This window comes from Aphelocoma coerulescens, chromosome 4 (assembly GCF_041296385.1).
Source record: "Aphelocoma coerulescens isolate FSJ_1873_10779 chromosome 4, UR_Acoe_1.0, whole genome shotgun sequence".
Classification (NCBI taxonomy): domain Eukaryota; kingdom Metazoa; phylum Chordata; class Aves; order Passeriformes; family Corvidae; genus Aphelocoma; species Aphelocoma coerulescens.
In genome coordinates, this window is record NC_091017.1 from 52,687,924 (window position 1) to 52,704,799 (window position 16,876).

At 40.9% G+C, this 16,876-nt stretch overlaps 1 protein-coding gene across 3 annotated transcripts; it reads left to right on the plus strand.

Annotated features, from left to right (window-relative positions):
• The first annotated feature begins 934 nt into the window (after nt 1-934).
• On the plus strand, nt 935-16,097 carry OCIAD2 (OCIA domain containing 2). 3 transcript variants are annotated; one of them, XM_069014148.1, is made up of 8 exons: nt 935-1,028; nt 4,230-4,359; nt 6,732-6,822; nt 7,626-7,679; nt 9,502-9,549; nt 10,553-10,658; nt 11,865-11,952; nt 14,359-16,097. In XM_069014148.1, exons 2-7 carry the CDS (start codon nt 4,300-4,302, stop codon nt 11,944-11,946), a joined length of 441 nt encoding a protein of 146 aa, XP_068870249.1. In that variant the 5' UTR covers nt 935-1,028; nt 4,230-4,299; the 3' UTR covers nt 11,947-11,952; nt 14,359-16,097. The 3 variants fall into 3 exon arrangements, with proteins under 3 accessions (XP_068870249.1, XP_068870248.1, XP_068870250.1); XM_069014147.1 differs by lacking the exon at nt 935-1,028 and adding an exon at nt 3,526-3,610; XM_069014149.1 differs by lacking the exon at nt 935-1,028 and having other exon boundaries at nt 4,211-4,359.
• The last annotated feature ends 779 nt before the right edge of the window (nt 16,098-16,876 follow it).

Genomic DNA, 16,876 nt, shown 5'->3' on the forward strand with positions numbered 1-16,876 from the left:
CTTTTCATTCCAAAATGGTCAAAGTAGAATTTGTTGTTTCTTTTTTAAAGAACAAGATTTCATTTCTACAAAAATATTTTCAATTCATACAACAGACCCCATATGTTGTATGCTGGGCTCCTCACTACAAGACAGACAAGAAGTTACTGGAGAGGGTCCAGCAGAGGCCACAAAGGATGAGGGGTTTGGAGCATCTCTCTTACGAAGAGAGACTGCAGCAGCTGGGCCTGTTTAGTCTGTGGAAGAGAAGACTGGGAGTGGGTCTCATTAATGCATATAAATATCTCAAAGGCAGGTGTCAGAGGATGGTGCCAGACCCTTTTTGGTGGTGCCCAGTGATAGGACAAGAAGCAGTGGCCATAAACTAAACCACAAGAAGTTCCACCTCAACTTGAGGAAGAACTCCTTTCCACTGAAGGTGGCAGAGCACTGGAACAGGCTGCCCAGGGAGGTCATCGAGTCTCCCTTTCTGGAGACATTCCAAAGCCACATGGACGAGTTCCTGTGTCACCTGCTCCAGGTGACCCTGCCCGGGCAGGGGGGCTGCACCAGATGACCTCCAGAGGGCCCTTCCAACCCTAATGATTCTGTGATTCTGTTACCTTCATTAACCCCATACCCTTGCTAAAAGACCGTTCTGAATTTCACTGGGGAAATCCGAGAACGCGGAATTTTCTTGGCGTCCTCGGTGTTTCTCTACCGGAGCAGCCCACGGGGAGGCGAGAAGTGCTCGTGTAGTAGCAGATCCTGGTAGGAGCGAGGAGCCGGGGCACGAGAGGAACTGGGTGGCACTGCGGGCCGGCTGCCCGGGCTGTCCCTGCACCCGGCGGCCGGGAGGTGGCGGTGGAGCCCGGCAGCACGGGCGGGCCGGCCTCCGCCCCAGCGCCGCTCAGCCCGGGAGGCGGGCACGGGCTGCAGCCGCTCCCCGCCCGGCCGCGGCTCCTGTGCAGGCGGGCCCACTCGCGGGCTTCCGGGGCCGGCCGGGCCGGGCCGGGTCAGCCCAGCCCATTCCGCTTCCTCCGAGGAAGGTAAGCGCGGCTGGGGGGCTGTGAGTGTCAGACTCCTCCTTTCCGCGCCAAGCGGCTGAGCTCTGCGGGGCCGGGTTTCTGCGGCGTCACGGCGGGGGGAAGGCTGGAGCCGGGGCGTGGCTCTCGGCGGCCGGCCCGGGGCAGGCGGGGTCTGCGGGGCGTGTGCCGCCTCAGCCCCACGGGCCGTCTCCCCTCAGTGTAGGAAGCACATTGATGTGCTGGAGGGTCTGGAGTGTAAGTCCTGTTCGGAGCGGCTGAGGAAGCTGCGCGTCTTTAGCCTGGGGAAAAGGAGGCTCAGGCTTATTGCCCTCTACAACCACCTGTAAGGAGGTTGTAGCCAGATGGGGATTGGTCTGCTCTCCCAGACGACTAATAACAGGCCAAGAGAACGTGGCCTCAAGCTGTGCCGGACGAGGTTCAGGTTGAACATCAGGAAGAATTTCTTCACAAAAAGGGTGATTAGACATTGGAATGGACTGCCAGGGAAGTGGTGGAGTGGACGTGACACTTAGTGCTATTATCTAGTTGACAAGGTGGTATTCGGTCATAGCTTGGATTCGATGATCTCAGAGGTCTTTTCCAGCCTAATTCGTTCTGTGATACTGTGAAAGCAATCCTCTGTGCTGGCCGGGCGTGGACTGCCCGGGGTGAGGGCACTGAGCAGCTGCTGCATTCCCCAGCCCCGTGCTGTCAGGTGGTGGTAAAGAGTTTTTCATTGACGACCTAGTGCAGCTGCTCTATAGACTCTCCTTTGAAATAAGAGCCTGAGTTTAAAACAAAGAGCCAGTTTAGTTAGATGTGAAACATGTTGTGTCTTGCCACCTTTCGTCTTCCTCACAATGGTCCTTGAAGCGCCTCTCTGAAATCCTTGACGAGTTGTCTCGGTGATGAGTGCCCTGGGCATCACAGCCCACTGCATGTACTAGTTAATACGTGCAATTTTGGCTCCCTCTTTCTTCCCCGAAGTAGTCCTAGAAATTATGGGGTCACCATTCCTATTCAGAAGGAGGCTTTTTATTGAAAACAGAGTATAGGAAGTTGACAAGTCTCACATTTGAAAAACTTAGCTATCATCTTGCATACTGCTTCTTTATCATCCCATTAGAGGTATTGAAACCATGAGATATTTCAGGAGCCTGATATTATCATTTTCCTCCATAAATGAATAAATGATCCAGAACAGTTCTTGTAGAAGACGAGTAAGTTTTTTGAGTATTTGATCCTTGCAAACCACATTGATTTAATCTTGTAATACATAGGTATTTCACTTAAACTAATATAATTGGGGAATTCTTCCCAGAATATATAGTTAATTGTTACACTTAGAATTACATGTCAGGTTGAGAAAACAGCAATGAGTATTACAGAAAATTACAAGAAAGTTAAGTTTCTTCAGTAAGCTAATGGAAATAAACTTAATTTTTGGGATGACACTTGTCTTTGCAAGACACAGGGCCTCAAAATACTGGAACACTTTTACATTCCTCAGATAGGAGACACCATGTCTGCTAGGTATGAATATTAATAATTCAGTTACATAATATTTTTATGACATCACTTCTGTCTATTTGTTTCATTCTTGCCAGTATAGCTTTTGGCTTTCATCCCATGAAAGATGGGATGATGGCAGATGTACCATGAGGCTGCTTAAAGGGCTAAATATTTTTGGGGTTCATAATGTTGAAGCAGTAGCATAGCTGAATAACTTATAATTCAGGAGAAACATGTACTTTGGACAATATAGGAGTCCAGTGGCAAACTGGAAATCTTTATAAACTTAATTTATACCCATTCTTTTCCCCTTGTTTTATTATTATCCCCCTGTGACTCAGCTGTTTTATCATCATGAAAAAGACAAGCGCTTTAAATCTGTTGCAGCAGTTAGAAACTGTTTCCAGTGATTATTTTTATGCAGCCGTCTGCACAAGTAGGCTTTGTGAGTAGATAAGAACAAGAAAGCAGATAAGAATAAGAAAATTTGATTGATTTTTGATTGACGCAAATCTCTTTAAAGTTTTATGCATCTTTCTCATATTTTATGTCCTTTTTTTGCATTAAGTGACAAGAGACTGATAAAACCTAAATTGCTCTCAGACTGAGGAAGACAGTGCAGAGCTGTGAGCTTCCCTCATATAATATGGGTTTTCAAACCTACGTTTTTTCAAAGACACAGTGATCACTGTCATTTCTGCAAGTGTCTGAGAATAAAGTGCAGACTGGTGCAAATGCAATGCTTTATTTAAGTTTTTTTTACCAAGGGGAGAGGAGGTTATGTTGTTTCTGTTCCATTTCTTAAAAAAGCTTCACTGTCTGAATATCTAATGTATGTGAAGCAGACGTTGCTTGAACTTTATAGCTATGTAACTGACCCCAAAATAAGTGCAGGAAGTGGTTTATACAGTAATATTGTGAATGCCAAAAAACATTTAGGTCAATAAATTGTTGCATATCTTTTCTGTTTAACTCTGCCCTTCACAGTCACTTTAGCCTTGCACAGTGCCACCATTCTCAGAAGGTACTTTTGGAAAAGCAGAAGGGCCCTCTATGTTAATAAAGTGCCAGACCATGCAGCAAAGTGCTAGGTAAAAATCCAATTTACATGTTTGAATTACTCTATAAATAAATGAGTTTCCTTCTTGCTTTTCCCTAGCAGTGCAGTTCTCAGGCATGGAAGATTGCAACTCTAAAACTCTTTGGAATCTATTTATTCTTTCTTGTTATTTTTTTAAAGGATGTTTGTAACTGAACTGTGGTTTTGGATTTACAGATATGGTTTGTGATAGGCTTGCCTGGTGGGTCCCATGGAATCCAGGCTTCAAATGATGGCAGTGAGGATAGAAGTAGTGCAGTAATGCTGGACAGCACTCTAAAGAGGCTATTTCTTGGACCTGCAGTACATTAAAAAATTAGGAAGGTTTTAAATTACTTGCTCATATTTATTTGCATTTCTTCATGATTGAGCATACTGTACTAGGTCATGATTCAGCATTTAATTGTAGTTACTGACTTACCTGCATAAGTTAGACACAAGTCTGTGTTGCTGATAAGTGATACACTGTGCTATAGACTGTATCAGGTGACTGAATGCTGTGTGCTGTAAAAAGTACACTCCTTTCAACCTGGTCATTTTTGTTTCTAGGTGAACATTGGACTTACAAATATCAGTATGATATCTTGACTTTTTACCTTTGTACCTAGCAGAAAGTAGCCAAGCATAAAATGCATAGCTTCTGCTGAACAAGAGCAGTAGCAGAGTACAAGGAAAGAGACAATGTCTTCTGGAACAGTCCAACAGGAGAGTCAGACACCTCCAATAAAGCAACCTGGATGGGTAAGCTGGGTTTCCTCCCTTTTATTTCAATGCTATTGCTAATGAATAACTAGGATTTTGCCTCAATTGCTCTTACTGAAGAGAGAAATAGGTGTCTGTTAGCTTAAGCGTGTACATGAAGAGGGGAAAGGACAGTGTGTTATTTTTCCTGGTTCACTGTGCTCAGAGGGCTAGGAGTTGTGAATCTTAAGTCTCTGATTTATGCCCTGAGTTACAAGCTGGCATAGCCATGGTGTCAGAGTACAAGTCCAGTACAACCTGTCCCCAACAAGTTCCATATGCACATGTCTATGTATTCAGAGGGGGAGAAGGGAACAGTATGGCACAAGGATCTGGTCTACAGCTGTACAGAAGATGAACATTCTCCTCTGATAGAGAAATCAAGGAATTTAAGTGTGGTACAGTTTTTTGCTAACCAGTCACTACCAGGGGGCAGCAGTATTGGGCCGATCTGCAAGGAAGGGGCACAAGTGACAGCAGGGTGGCAGGGGCTAGGGCCTCAGGTGCAGGGAGCACAGTACCCAAAAAAGGAAGAGAGCAGATCCAATGATGTTAACCAGGGTCAGCCTACAGTCAGTTCAGTGATGCCAGGCAAGTCCATAGGAATAAGGTAAGTCTGATGCTAAGCCAGGTGATCAGGTTAGCACGGCAAGGTAAGACATGGTATACCTACAAAGTTAAGGCAAGGGCCTGAGCTTATATACAGCTCCTGAGCTGAAAGGCAGAGGCCCTGGGCAAAGCTTCTTGCTGCTTTCTCTGAGCTTTGCTCTTTTCACAGCAGTCTAATTCAGTATTACACAACTGTGCCATGTTAGAGCTGACTCTGAGCCCAAGCAGCTAAAACCCTGGCAGGATGTGTATGGAGGCAGAAAGGTTGCAAAGCCTGTTGGTGTGCTTGGGGCTCTGATACTCATTTCCTTATCTTTCAGTCAGCCTGTTTGTATTTTACTGTATTTGCTATGACCTTGCTCTGAAACCAGTTTGAAGTGGTTCTCTGTGGTCTGGAGTGGAGTCAATTCTGTGTTGTTCAGCCAAGCAGCACCACCATTAACCTCTGTGGGAGCAGTGCTTGAAGAAGGGCTGAGATATTAATTAGCTATAATGTGAAATGTGTGGCTATGGCCAATAGATTCATTTCATTATTATGTCTATAAAATCATGGATCAGTCAGGCATAAAATGAGATAGAATCCTGTAACAGATGAATGTGCTCTTTTTCCCAAGATATTGCTTGTTCTATGATGTCTGGTTTTTCTTTCAAGAATATGTGTGTTTGAAGATGTTGTGTTTTTACAGAAAAATGTAAACATTTCAGTTAATTTTAACTTAATGACATCTCCGTTCCCTTGGCTTTTCTTGATGAGCACAATGTCATGGTATGGAATTGGAATATCCCTTGGATCAGCTGGGGTCAGCTGTCCCAGCTGTGTCCCCTACCAAATTGTTCTGCACCCCCAGCCAATTTGCTGGTGGGGCAGCCTGAGAAACAGAAAAGGCCTTGACTCTGTGTAAGCTCTATTCAGCAGTAATTGAATATCCCTGTATTGTGAACACTGATTTGGTCACAAATCCAAAACCTAGCACCATAGCAGTTACTATGCAGAAAATAAACTCTTGTCCAGTTGAAACCAGTACACCCATTTATTTCAGATGTCTGATAATGACACTACAAGTGCTAAAACTGAGTCTTTTCTTAAAGAAGGAAAAATAATTTTATGTCTGCAGGTCAATACTCTGGATAGTAGACTGCAAGAGAGAATACTGTCACTTTTTCCTCTCAATCACAATGGGTGAAAAAAGAGCTACCTTAAAGAAGTCTATTGGTGGCCTAATTTGTATTAGGGTGAAGCCAGTATGGTTGAGTTCAGTTAATGCCATGGATATATTTAAATTGCTCAGAGAGAAAGTTCTACTAGTGGGGAGTCTGGCAGAGTTTATGTTGACCCTCTTCTGAATACTTGCAAAATCTGCTCTTACTGAACTTCAATTGACTTCTATACAGAGCAGAACTTGATTTTTGAAACTGCCACTCTGCCTTTATTTCCTGTCATTTCTTGCTGGGAGAGATAATGTAGCTCATGAGAATAAAATTACTAACAGATATAAAGCAATATGCTTCTGAGGCAAGCAGCAGCTGAGTAATTGTAGGAAAGACCAACAAGATGGGTGGTTTAAACTTAAAACCTATGTAGTTCTTTCTGTTTCTGTATTGGGGCATCAAGATTTTGTCACACCGCTAACAGAATAGGGAATTTCACTTGGAGGTTTTTGTATTTTATTTGTTTTTTAAATAATTTATCTTCTTTAATTGATTTATTTTTTTTCTTCCTGTAAGATTAAATTCAGCAAACTAATCCAGGTTTATGCTTTCAGCCAATGTTGTTTTGTCCCATCTCCCAAATTCAAGATGGAGAGATTGCAAGGATCCGTAAAGAATGCAAACAGGAAAGTTTCTGGTACAGAGGTGGGTGATCCAAAGTCATACTTACCACACAGAATGACTTCTTGATGTATGTATGCAAAACTGTCTGCAAAATGCTTTTTTGTTGGAACACTGTTGTGGGTTAACTATGTCATGTTAAGTTAAGCATTGTATTCTTAAAGGTTTAATTGAATTGTTTGCGTAATCGTTGTAGGTAAAAGTGGTTGAATTGAGGTCTTGTTTAATGTGAACTTTAGCAATTGTAGAGTTGGTTCTATCCTTGAAGTCCATTATTACAACCACCTTAGAAATGTTTTACTTCATTACATACTAGTGCCTTTGAATGGAAGGCAGGCATGGCTACATGTCTTTGATTTCTGAAATTCTTTGTGTGTTAGGACATCGAAAAGATTAGTACTCAGTGTTTTAGTGCCTTTTAAGTCCACCCTCTCAGTTTGTATCTAAATTACATATTTCCTGAATAGAGAAGATTGAAAAGGGTTTCAGCATTTCATCGGAGCTGCTGTCGTTACAAGTGTTGCAGTAGTTAGAGGAGATACTCAGATTGTGGAAACTATTATGTAATAAATATATATATATATATATAGCATTACCTCCAGATGTTACAGCATGGCTGATGTCTAATGTGTGAGGACATCCTTGCTTCGAAGAGAATGTAATCTGAATGAGCAGATATAATAGGTGATTAAGACAGTAGGCAAAGTTAATGTTTAGAAGTAGTATGTTTAACATTAGAAACATAAAACATTTAACATATAAGAGTATTTACCAAATAAGTAGTGAATTTTGGCTGATACCAGCTACTCTCCTTTTCATTTTCACAGCTCTTCCTTTATCTCTTGGAAGCATGCTTGTCACCCAGGGGCTAATCTCAAAAGGTAAAGATATAAAAAATACATTATTAAAGTGCTGGTTTTTAAGACCAATATTCCTCTCACTCATTACCGTCATTGGTATGGTGATTTGATTATTATGTGTGCATTGCCACAGTCATTCTTTTGAAAGAACATGAACTGAAAAGAGAATTTGCAAATCCAAAGACAGGTGGCTGGATTCTGTCTCCATGATTACATGTATTTGAGTAGAGCCTTCACTGGGGCAGCCTGTGAGGCAGAGCATTGTACAACCCGAGCGGGGGTGTTAGAGTTGGGTACAGTAGCTCTAACTGTTTGTTTATTTGAAAAATGCTGGCAATGTTTTTACAGTGACCATGTATCAATATGACTACAGCTTTGGTGCAAAGGGACAAGGAGTACTGCCAAAGTGAGGAGACAGAGAACTTTCTGTAGAGATGGCTTACGATCTGCAGGCTAACACAAAAGAAAATTGTATTCTGTTTATGTGGTGGATGAGCCTGGTTCTACACATGGCACCTTCAGTTTCCCTGCTGGGGGCCTTGACTGTGTATAAGGTTGAGGTTAGTGTTTTGGGGAAAGAGTGAGGGGCATCCACCCTGAAGTCTGCTAAGCTATACCACAAGAGGCTGATGTGGGTTCCCAATTCCATCCTTGACCTACGAGCTTGTAGGGAGACAGGGAGGGAAGAAGAGAAGGTGTGTCAGAGAAGGAATACACATTCAAGAAAGGGTGAGCAGCGATAGGAAGGGCACTGGGGCTGTCTCCGTAGCTAACATGCCAGCCTCTGGCACCAGGTACTCTTCTCAGTTTCTGTTCATTGTACTTGGATGTTTCTGACCAGCTGTGAAGTAACAAATGCCCTTATTAAATAATCATTATCGTGTGTCAACAATTGGAGGGGGGTGATTAGAAACAAGCAACACTTTTGTTCCTCCCTCGCCTGAGAGACACAATATAAAATTGCATAGATCAAAGTGGGCAAAGGCCCTTGTGCTTAGCATAGGCTGAATGCTTCTCTGTCTAAACACTCTTCTGATGGCTGCACACAGTACCCTGCCTCTAGAAGAAGCTGGAGCTTCTATGCCTCATTATTACTGTCTGAATGCATGTAACAGTGCAACCAGTGTTCGCTTCCCTTCCTTTTGCCACGGTAGTCTTGCTGTGTGGAGCCCTCCTCCACAGCATGGCACTCCTCTGCCAGACACATAGCTCTCAGAGGAATACTGGTTTCACCTCCTGAGCTTAACTGGGGGAATGTGGATTTTGGTGGAAAAGCTAAAGACAGCTTTTTGCTTTTCTTGTTTAGCACACTGTGTTCTCCTCTTAAAGGCCCAAATGTGTGATCTTCCCTCTCCAGAGGAGGAGGCTAGATACCAGTGGTACAGTTTTAATCAATAGCCACAGAAAGCTGCCAAAGAGCAGTTTTGTCCTACTTACACAGCACAAGGAGCTGGACCCTGTGTAAGAGATTTAATTTTGCTGTTTTATATGCAGGGTTGGTTTGTGCTGAAACATAAGCCACCATCACTTCTGCAATGCTGCAGGTGTCACCAGTGGCAGACATGCTGCTTTCATGTTGGTTTACATTCTGAGCTCCTGCCTGAGCTGAATCCTGCAAAGTCCAGGTTCTCTTCCTCTTACAACTCTAGGACTACCCCAAAACACATGCACTAAGAACTAGTGGAATGGAAAGTGCCCTGATGTACTGAAATCTGAGTTAGTGGACTTAATACCATCCTCACCTTAAGAAATGCAAAAGCCTGTAGGAAAATTGGTGCCCTGGTTTTGAGGGCTGATGAGTTCCTCAAGTGAATAAGCTTTCTGCCCATTTCCTTTTTTGTAGGCATTTTCTCAGCAAGCGCAAGATTTGGTCCATACCCCAAGATGGCAAGTAAGTTGTACCCAATTCTAAAAGGAAAGGAAAGGTTCTTTACAGGCAGTATGCAGACCTTAGATGCATCTCTCTGAATTTCTTTCCAAAATCTTATTCTTTTGGAATTTATATGTTACCCCAGCAGATTAGGAAATCAGGTTTCTGATGTGTTTAAAAATAAATGTATGAAACAAGATTCTTCTAATGTAAATATTTTCAGTAGCAGCTTATGTTTACGTAATGCAATCTCTCAAATTGGTATAAACTCCAGTCTCCACTTTGTTTTATAAATTATGTCAGCCTCGTTGATCAGCTGTGCTTGGCAGATTGCACAACTTATGGTATCAAGAAGTCACAATACTAGAATATATAAAATGGTATGGTCCTTTTCGTGTTTTCATTTGATTGATCTCAACTGTCTAATTCAAAACCATGGATTGATAAAGAAAGCAAACGGAAGCACAGAAACTGTACTGTACAGTAAGGTGGCTCATAAATGACAAGAAATTAAATTGATTCCTTCTTCAGTAAAAATTCAGCAGGAAATCAAGGATATTGAAGTAGTCTTTTATTCTGACTCCAATGAAAGCCACAGTGCAACAGTATGGCAAATTGATGTTCTGGCTTCTTAGAAGGCCAGAGAAATTGGTGTTAAAAGTGTGATCATTAGAAGTAAACCATGGTGTGCAATTAAAGGCAAGAACAATTAGTGCTGACATTGTGTATTAATTTTATTTTCACTAATCTGTTCCTCTAAATATTACATCCTTTTCCTGTATGCAGGAATATTATATCCTTTTTCTGTATGCATTGTTTTGTACCAGTTGCTCTCTCTCATGATAGGTAACCAGTTTTCAGTAGTTATTTAAATTCACCCTGTAATCCCTGTGTAACTTCACGTGTTTGTGACGTGTTCTGAGAAGATGTGATACACAATTTGTCGTATGATTAAAATGGAGCCAATAGCACACTCCAGATTTAAGCTCTTCTATTAACAATGTTTTGTTATCTGTCTCTGTAGTTGCTGGTGTCTTAGGCTTTGCCATTGGAAAGATGTCATACATGGGAGAATGCCAAAAAAAGTTTCAGAAAATTGGTATTGCACCATTTGGTCCACAACAAAAAAGGTCTGTGCTTATTTAAATTATTAAGCCTAGATCAAAATAGTCTAAAACACACTAAAAATTATATGCAGCAGAACTATGAATTTAAATTCTGTGATCAAATCCTGAGGTGCTAGTCATAGTCTTAGGCTATATATTGCAATATTAGAAACTACTACACATTCTTCAGAAAATGCAAATTAAACTCACTGTAATACTTGTTACTAGGATATCCATGATTTCAATGAAAATTTTATACTTTTAGGTGTGATGTGACAACAGTTACTAGTTCTATTCTCATCTAGTATCATACTGCTAAGATTGTCCATGTTATCACTTTGACCCTTTGAGTCTTCCTTTGGAACATACATCAGGCCAAATATGCTACAGATTTTTTTATAATGTTCTCATATTTTAACAAAAATTTAAATCTCAATCCATATTCCAACTTTCCCCTCCTCTGTGGCTTTGCCCAACCTCATACTGTCATGCCAAACCATGAAGAGCACGAACTGAGAGGGTGTTTTTTCCACCTTGCACCTCTAACCATAGAATAAATCTCAGTGGTTGACTTCTGTCGCCTGGCACCTCCACATTTCAGTCATTGTTTTCTCAACTTCACATAAAGTACTCCTTCACATCCAATCAGACTCTGACTTCCTTCCCAGCTCCTCCTTCAACTGCCTGTTATACTCTCTGTTCTCGATATGGCTTCTGGTACAAACCTTTACTCACAAAATTTCCAAAAATTCTACACAAAAAATTGTTCTCCTTTGTCTTTCCACATCTTTCCCCCAGACCAACATGAGCTTTTATGCCTATAAAAATGCCTGACTGATAATGGGAAGCTTCTTCATTGTTCATCTATTTCTCTACTTGTATTCTTCCCCCACATAAAAAGCTATATACTTGGTATTACACAAAATGTTATACACCTTACTCCTAGCTCAGTTTGCTCATAGGCACAATGGCAAGGACTATCTTTTGCTGCTTAGAAAATCCTGTTATATTTTGGCAATTGCTAGAAGGAGTACTTAATATTAATTAATGGGGGTTTATTGGCTGAGACATTTAGATGTCATATTTTGCAGTTTATATCCCATATTACAAGAATTGGGGAATATAGGCAAGAGATAACTTCTTCAAGAACTTTTGCCATCATGCTGTACGGTTGTATTAGAAGAAATCCAGCAAAATTTTTCAATGTTTTATTTGCTTTCAATATTATAGGCAGTGTCATCATGCTTGCAAAGAATGTAAAGCAAAATTGGGATCAAATGAGAGAGAAGATTCAATTCCTTCAGCATCTTAGTCCCAGGTAGTCAACCTTGTAATTTTTTTTAAAAATCTCATGTTATTCTCCATGTTGAATGGTATTCTTCTTTTGAACAATATAGTGAAAATCACAGATTTTAATAATGGATCAAAATCCAAGCATTACTCAAGGAAATACTCCGTATCTGTAATTTCTGATTAATTTTGTTCTTATTTTTACATTGCATACCTTTTATGCTAATTTTAAATCCCCCATCTCTGAGGAGTTTTTTTCTTTAGCTGTAGCAGAGTATTACTGATTGACCTGAGTGGAATTAATTTGGATCAACTGCTTGTATTAAAACAAATGCAACTCCTTTCAATTTCCAGCTTGTTTTACTTAAGAATCAAATAATTATGGATTATGTTGATATTTAAAAATGTACTGAGATATTGAGAACTAAAAGGAGACACAGCTAGGTGTGGGATTTTTGCATTCAGTACTACAGTTTGACTAGAGCCTTAGTGCAGTAGCGGAATAGTGATGCTCGAGCAGCCTGCTGTGGTGGGGCAGGGGACATGACTCATGTGGTGTTTTCACCCCAGAAAGGGGCAAGTTCCCTTTATGAAAAAGGAGGGTTTACAGGGTGGAAGGTAGGGGAGTGTTTAAAAGGACTTGTACTCTATGAAAAACAGGCCAGCAGCTGGGTTTTTTAAGAATGCTTTCACACTTTCTGCTTGTGGTAAGCTGGCCTACATTTCTCACAGGCAGGAGAATGTGTGAAAGTGTTGCAAATAGCTTGGCTGCCTGCAAGAGAGAAGAGCACAGGGCCTGTTTGAAATCCTGCCATGTGAGTTTATATAGCTAAGAACAGAAGCCTGATGCAGAAATTGTTGGATTAAGTCTGGCATATATTATGTAGGAATTTAGACAAGGATATTGATAATAGTCCCTTTCTTACTCTTAAGTGCGTGCCCACAGAGGAATAAAGAGGAATATCCTATCAGAACCTGCTTACTTGCCCAGAAGAGAGATTTTGATGGACTTTTATTATGCAACAATGCATTGTGGCAGTGAGGATTGAAAAGAGTTTTCAGAGTTCTGAAAGAAGCCATTAGAATAAAGTCCTGATTTTAATCAACTTTGGTTCAGCATTTTATATCAAGTGCTGCAAGTGCTCAGCCACTAGCAGAAAATGCACTTTGGCTTAGGCTCACCTAATAGGGTTGTGCCAAAAGAGCAGTGCTTCCCTTGTGCCAGCTATAGAGATCGTCAAGTGAGTTGGCCCTCCAGGTCAGCTCTCTGTGCTAGTTTGGTATGAGGAAAGGGGTAAAAAAACCCCCAAAACTTTCTGAAAGGTTTCTTGCTAGTGCCAGCATGAGGGAGGGAGTTAGCAAGACTTAATGCTGATAATTCAGATAACTCTGAATGAAGAACATTCTAAATCCATTAGCAGTTATGAGTTTAATTAACCTCTTGCAATACTGTGCCGATTAACTGCTTTGGAAGATTTTCTTTTAAATAAATGTTTATGTAGGCTCACTTATTTCAAGTAAGAACCCCAAAGCATATTTAATTGAGGATGGTCACTTACTAGCAATTACCTGTGTAGAGAAATTAAATATTTATGGTGGGATTTACCTCTGCTGTTTGTCAGAGCTGCAGCTTGCTGAACCTTCAGTCCAAACACATTCTGTTTTTCAGCCTTCCTCTGTGAGCTGACAGTATTTTTTCTGGTGTGCCAGTACCAGTTAGCTTTTAAATAAATTCCAAATTGTCTCAAATACAAAGGAGCCTCTCAGCTTTTTGAGGGGAAGAACATAGGATGCCAGAGGCCCCGCTCTTTGTTTTCTTCCTGTAATGGGTCCTGGAATTTCTGCTGTGGAACCTGTTCCCTGTTCCAGCTCACATGTTCATCAAAGACATTTTAACAGCAGCTTAGCTCTTCTTGTTTGGTTTTTAGAAGGTCTTGAAAGCTTAGTCAGAAACTTAGTTTGAAAACAAACGTAAGATAAGTGTATTTCTTTCAAGTTTTAATTGCTGTAACGAAAAAGCGATTATATTTGGGCCAGTGTGGTATTTTGAATTTGCCAGAAATCAATTTTGATGGACAGGTTTTAGAAACTTAGGAAAAGAAGTACTGTAAGCATTGTGTTGTTTTGTGTATTGTTAAACCTCTTCTCTGTTTTGATAAAAGTACTTAATTTAGCATGCTATGCTCTAAAAATGTGCAGACCCCTTGCTGAGCACATCTTGCTACTATCCATGCTAAGCATATGGTGCAAGCTCTGGCAGTGCTTAGGAAGACCACCCAGATAAAATTGTATTCATGTTTATGAGTCCAAAGGTAATGTCTTTTATCCTCAGGGACTCTGGAATGTTCTCAGAGAAATCACCAAGAAGCTCCATGTTTCACATTGAAAGCAAGGTGCCACTCATAAGTAACAGGTCCTTTTATTCTATTTACAGATGTGGTGAACACGATAAAAACCTTATGGACCAGCTTCTTTCAAGGCACTTTTCTGTAGATGAGAAATAATAATTTCGTGATTCTATCGCTTAGATTTGGTATAAATTGACTTATTTGAAATAGTTGTGTGTTGTTATATAGTTCGGTTTGCACTAAATACCAATTTTTTGTAATGCACCTTTTGAAATACACTTCTCTCTTTTCAGCATGTGTTGGTTTATTTTCCTCTCTTCTGTGCAATTTAGCTCTTAGTGCTGAAAAATTGCATTTGTCTATTGTATTTAGATGCTGGCAGTACTTTGTGTAGCAGGCAAAGTGGTTTATGATGGAATGTTTGTCTATGTCAAATGGAAAGAGTGTGAGGATGTTTAAGTGGTTTGCACAGTGAAGCAGCTGTTCAGTCTCTGAGCTGACCCCTTGGTTATGGAGTACTTTAAGAGTACCAAATCCAGGGAATTGTCACGCTGCAGTTACTATGCTGAATGAACTTCCCATAAGCCAGTTTTACACAAAGGTCCACTTTGCCAGGGATACCAAAAGTGTGTGCCACATTCATGAAAAAGAACACACAATATTTTGGAACAGTTTGTGGTCTGCACAAAATCTGAGGCCACCAGATGTTGAAAAAAACAACCAAACCTAGATGGCACATGCTCTCTACAAACAGCAGGACACACAGTCTTCCATGAAACATCTCAGGAAATCAAAAGCAGACACTTCCCCTAAACACAGTGATGGCTTTCACATGGAAAGAAATGCACAGCTACTGAGAAGTTTGGGCTTCAGTGTCAGCTGATGAAGTCTGTCTTCTGTGGGGTTCTTCTGTTTGCTTTTATCCTGTGCCTATGGTTAGTGCCCCTTTTGAACAAGCTTCTGTGGGCATCTTTACTTGGACAGAAAGAGATTCTGCAAGCAAAATATATAGTATGGAAAAGTGTAATGTAACTATTAATTAGTTAGTAAACACAAAAGACATTCTGGATTTGACAAAGTGATTAAGACTGAGTACTCAGCTTCCTGATACAGCACTTGGACAGCCTTTCCTCTCCAAGCAGCCACCAGGCAGAAGGGGAATGGTTAGACTGACTAGACTCCCTGTCCTTTTCTTTCCTACAAGATTTTATACTTTTCCACTTGGTGTTTAGCCTCTTGAATTCTTGAGCTGCTAAGAACCCCTGTCTAAACAGGGGCTTCAATTTTACACTTGCTACTTTTCTGCAGTATTTTTCCACCGCTCTTTCAATTGGAGTCAGTGATACACAGCTGATGCTGTCACAGCTGATGCTGGGTGCAGGCAGGAGAGCCTTGGAAAGCCTTCCACAGGGGCTCCAGGGTGAGGGGCTTACACAACCACAGAGAAGGCGACCTCCTTTGTGAAAATAATGTAATTGTCATGGGTGTACTGTGATAGCCACCAAAACTTGAATGGTGACATGTCTGAGCTACTTCCCCTTCATCTGTCATCTGCTGTCAAGATAACAGCAAGAAGCTGCACCAAGGTTAGTCATGCCTGGAAGGGAGGGAAGCCATCACATCCAGGTGGTGCCAAGGAGAGTGATGCATGTGACAGAGGACCTTTCGTGTCAGACTCTCAGAGGCTGTTCTTGTGGTCAGTGTTACCTCTTGATCAGTGTTACTGCTTGATTACAAGTTAGCTACTGAACTTTGCTTTAAATGTAATTTTGGCTATTTTTTGCTTTCAGTTATTTTTCTGTAATAAATATTCTGATGTATAAAATTTCTTGTCTCTTTTTTTCCTAGCTTTGTTTCCATACTTTGCAAAAAGCTGATTAGCTAATTGTGTTAGCTAATTGTGATCTAAGTTCATGAGCTACTGTGATACAGGTATGGAAAAAAGGCAGTTTGTGAATCTTAAGATGTATTAGCACTAAATTTATGCATATCAAAGGAAAAATGAGCACAGCTAATGGGAAGACACTTCTTTGAAGGCCTTTTTACTACAAAACAGCTGCTTTTAATTATGTCCAGTTTAATGAGCTAATCTTTGTTGACCATTGCTATTGTGCATTTCATACAAGCACGTTAAAGAACTTATTTTTAATTGAAGCAGAAGTTGAATGCATTGAATTTACGGGTGACCAATGAAAAAAATAGGGAAAGATTTGTGGTAATCAGTTGCTTCTTTAATAAGATGGGAAGAGATCTCCAGGAGGAAAAACAGTTGACCTTGCAAAGGTAAACTAAACTTTTCTTAGTGTTTTCTTACGCTGATAATAGGCTGTACATTTCCTTTTGGCAGAAGATGTTACTAAAAGGCTAAAAAAGCCAATGAACTTACACAGCTTCCTGTGAATCATTTGTATCTGGAAAGCTGAACTTGTTTTCTTCACCCAGAGACAAGGGAGTTGAACTGTGTGCTTAGGCATATCACAGCTTAGTTGAAGTCCACATACATGTTAAAATCAGGAAACAAAATTCCTCCTTCAGCTGTGATATACAGAGTGAATTGCTGTATGGAAGCCTCTATGCACTTTATGAAATTATGACTAGAAAAAG

Bases quoted from the DNA above. Each gene is read 5' to 3' on its own strand.
- OCIAD2 (XM_069014148.1), top strand. From the start codon at position 4,300: ATGTCTTCTGGAACAGTCCAACAGGAGAGTCAGACACCTCCAATAAAG. The intron at 4,360-6,731 runs GTAAGCTGGGTT...TTATGCTTTCAG, and splicing joins CAATAAAGCAACCTGGATGG to CCAATGTTGTTTTGTCCCAT. The intron at 6,823-7,625 runs GTGGGTGATCCA...TCATTTTCACAG, and splicing joins GGAAAGTTTCTGGTACAGAG to CTCTTCCTTTATCTCTTGGA.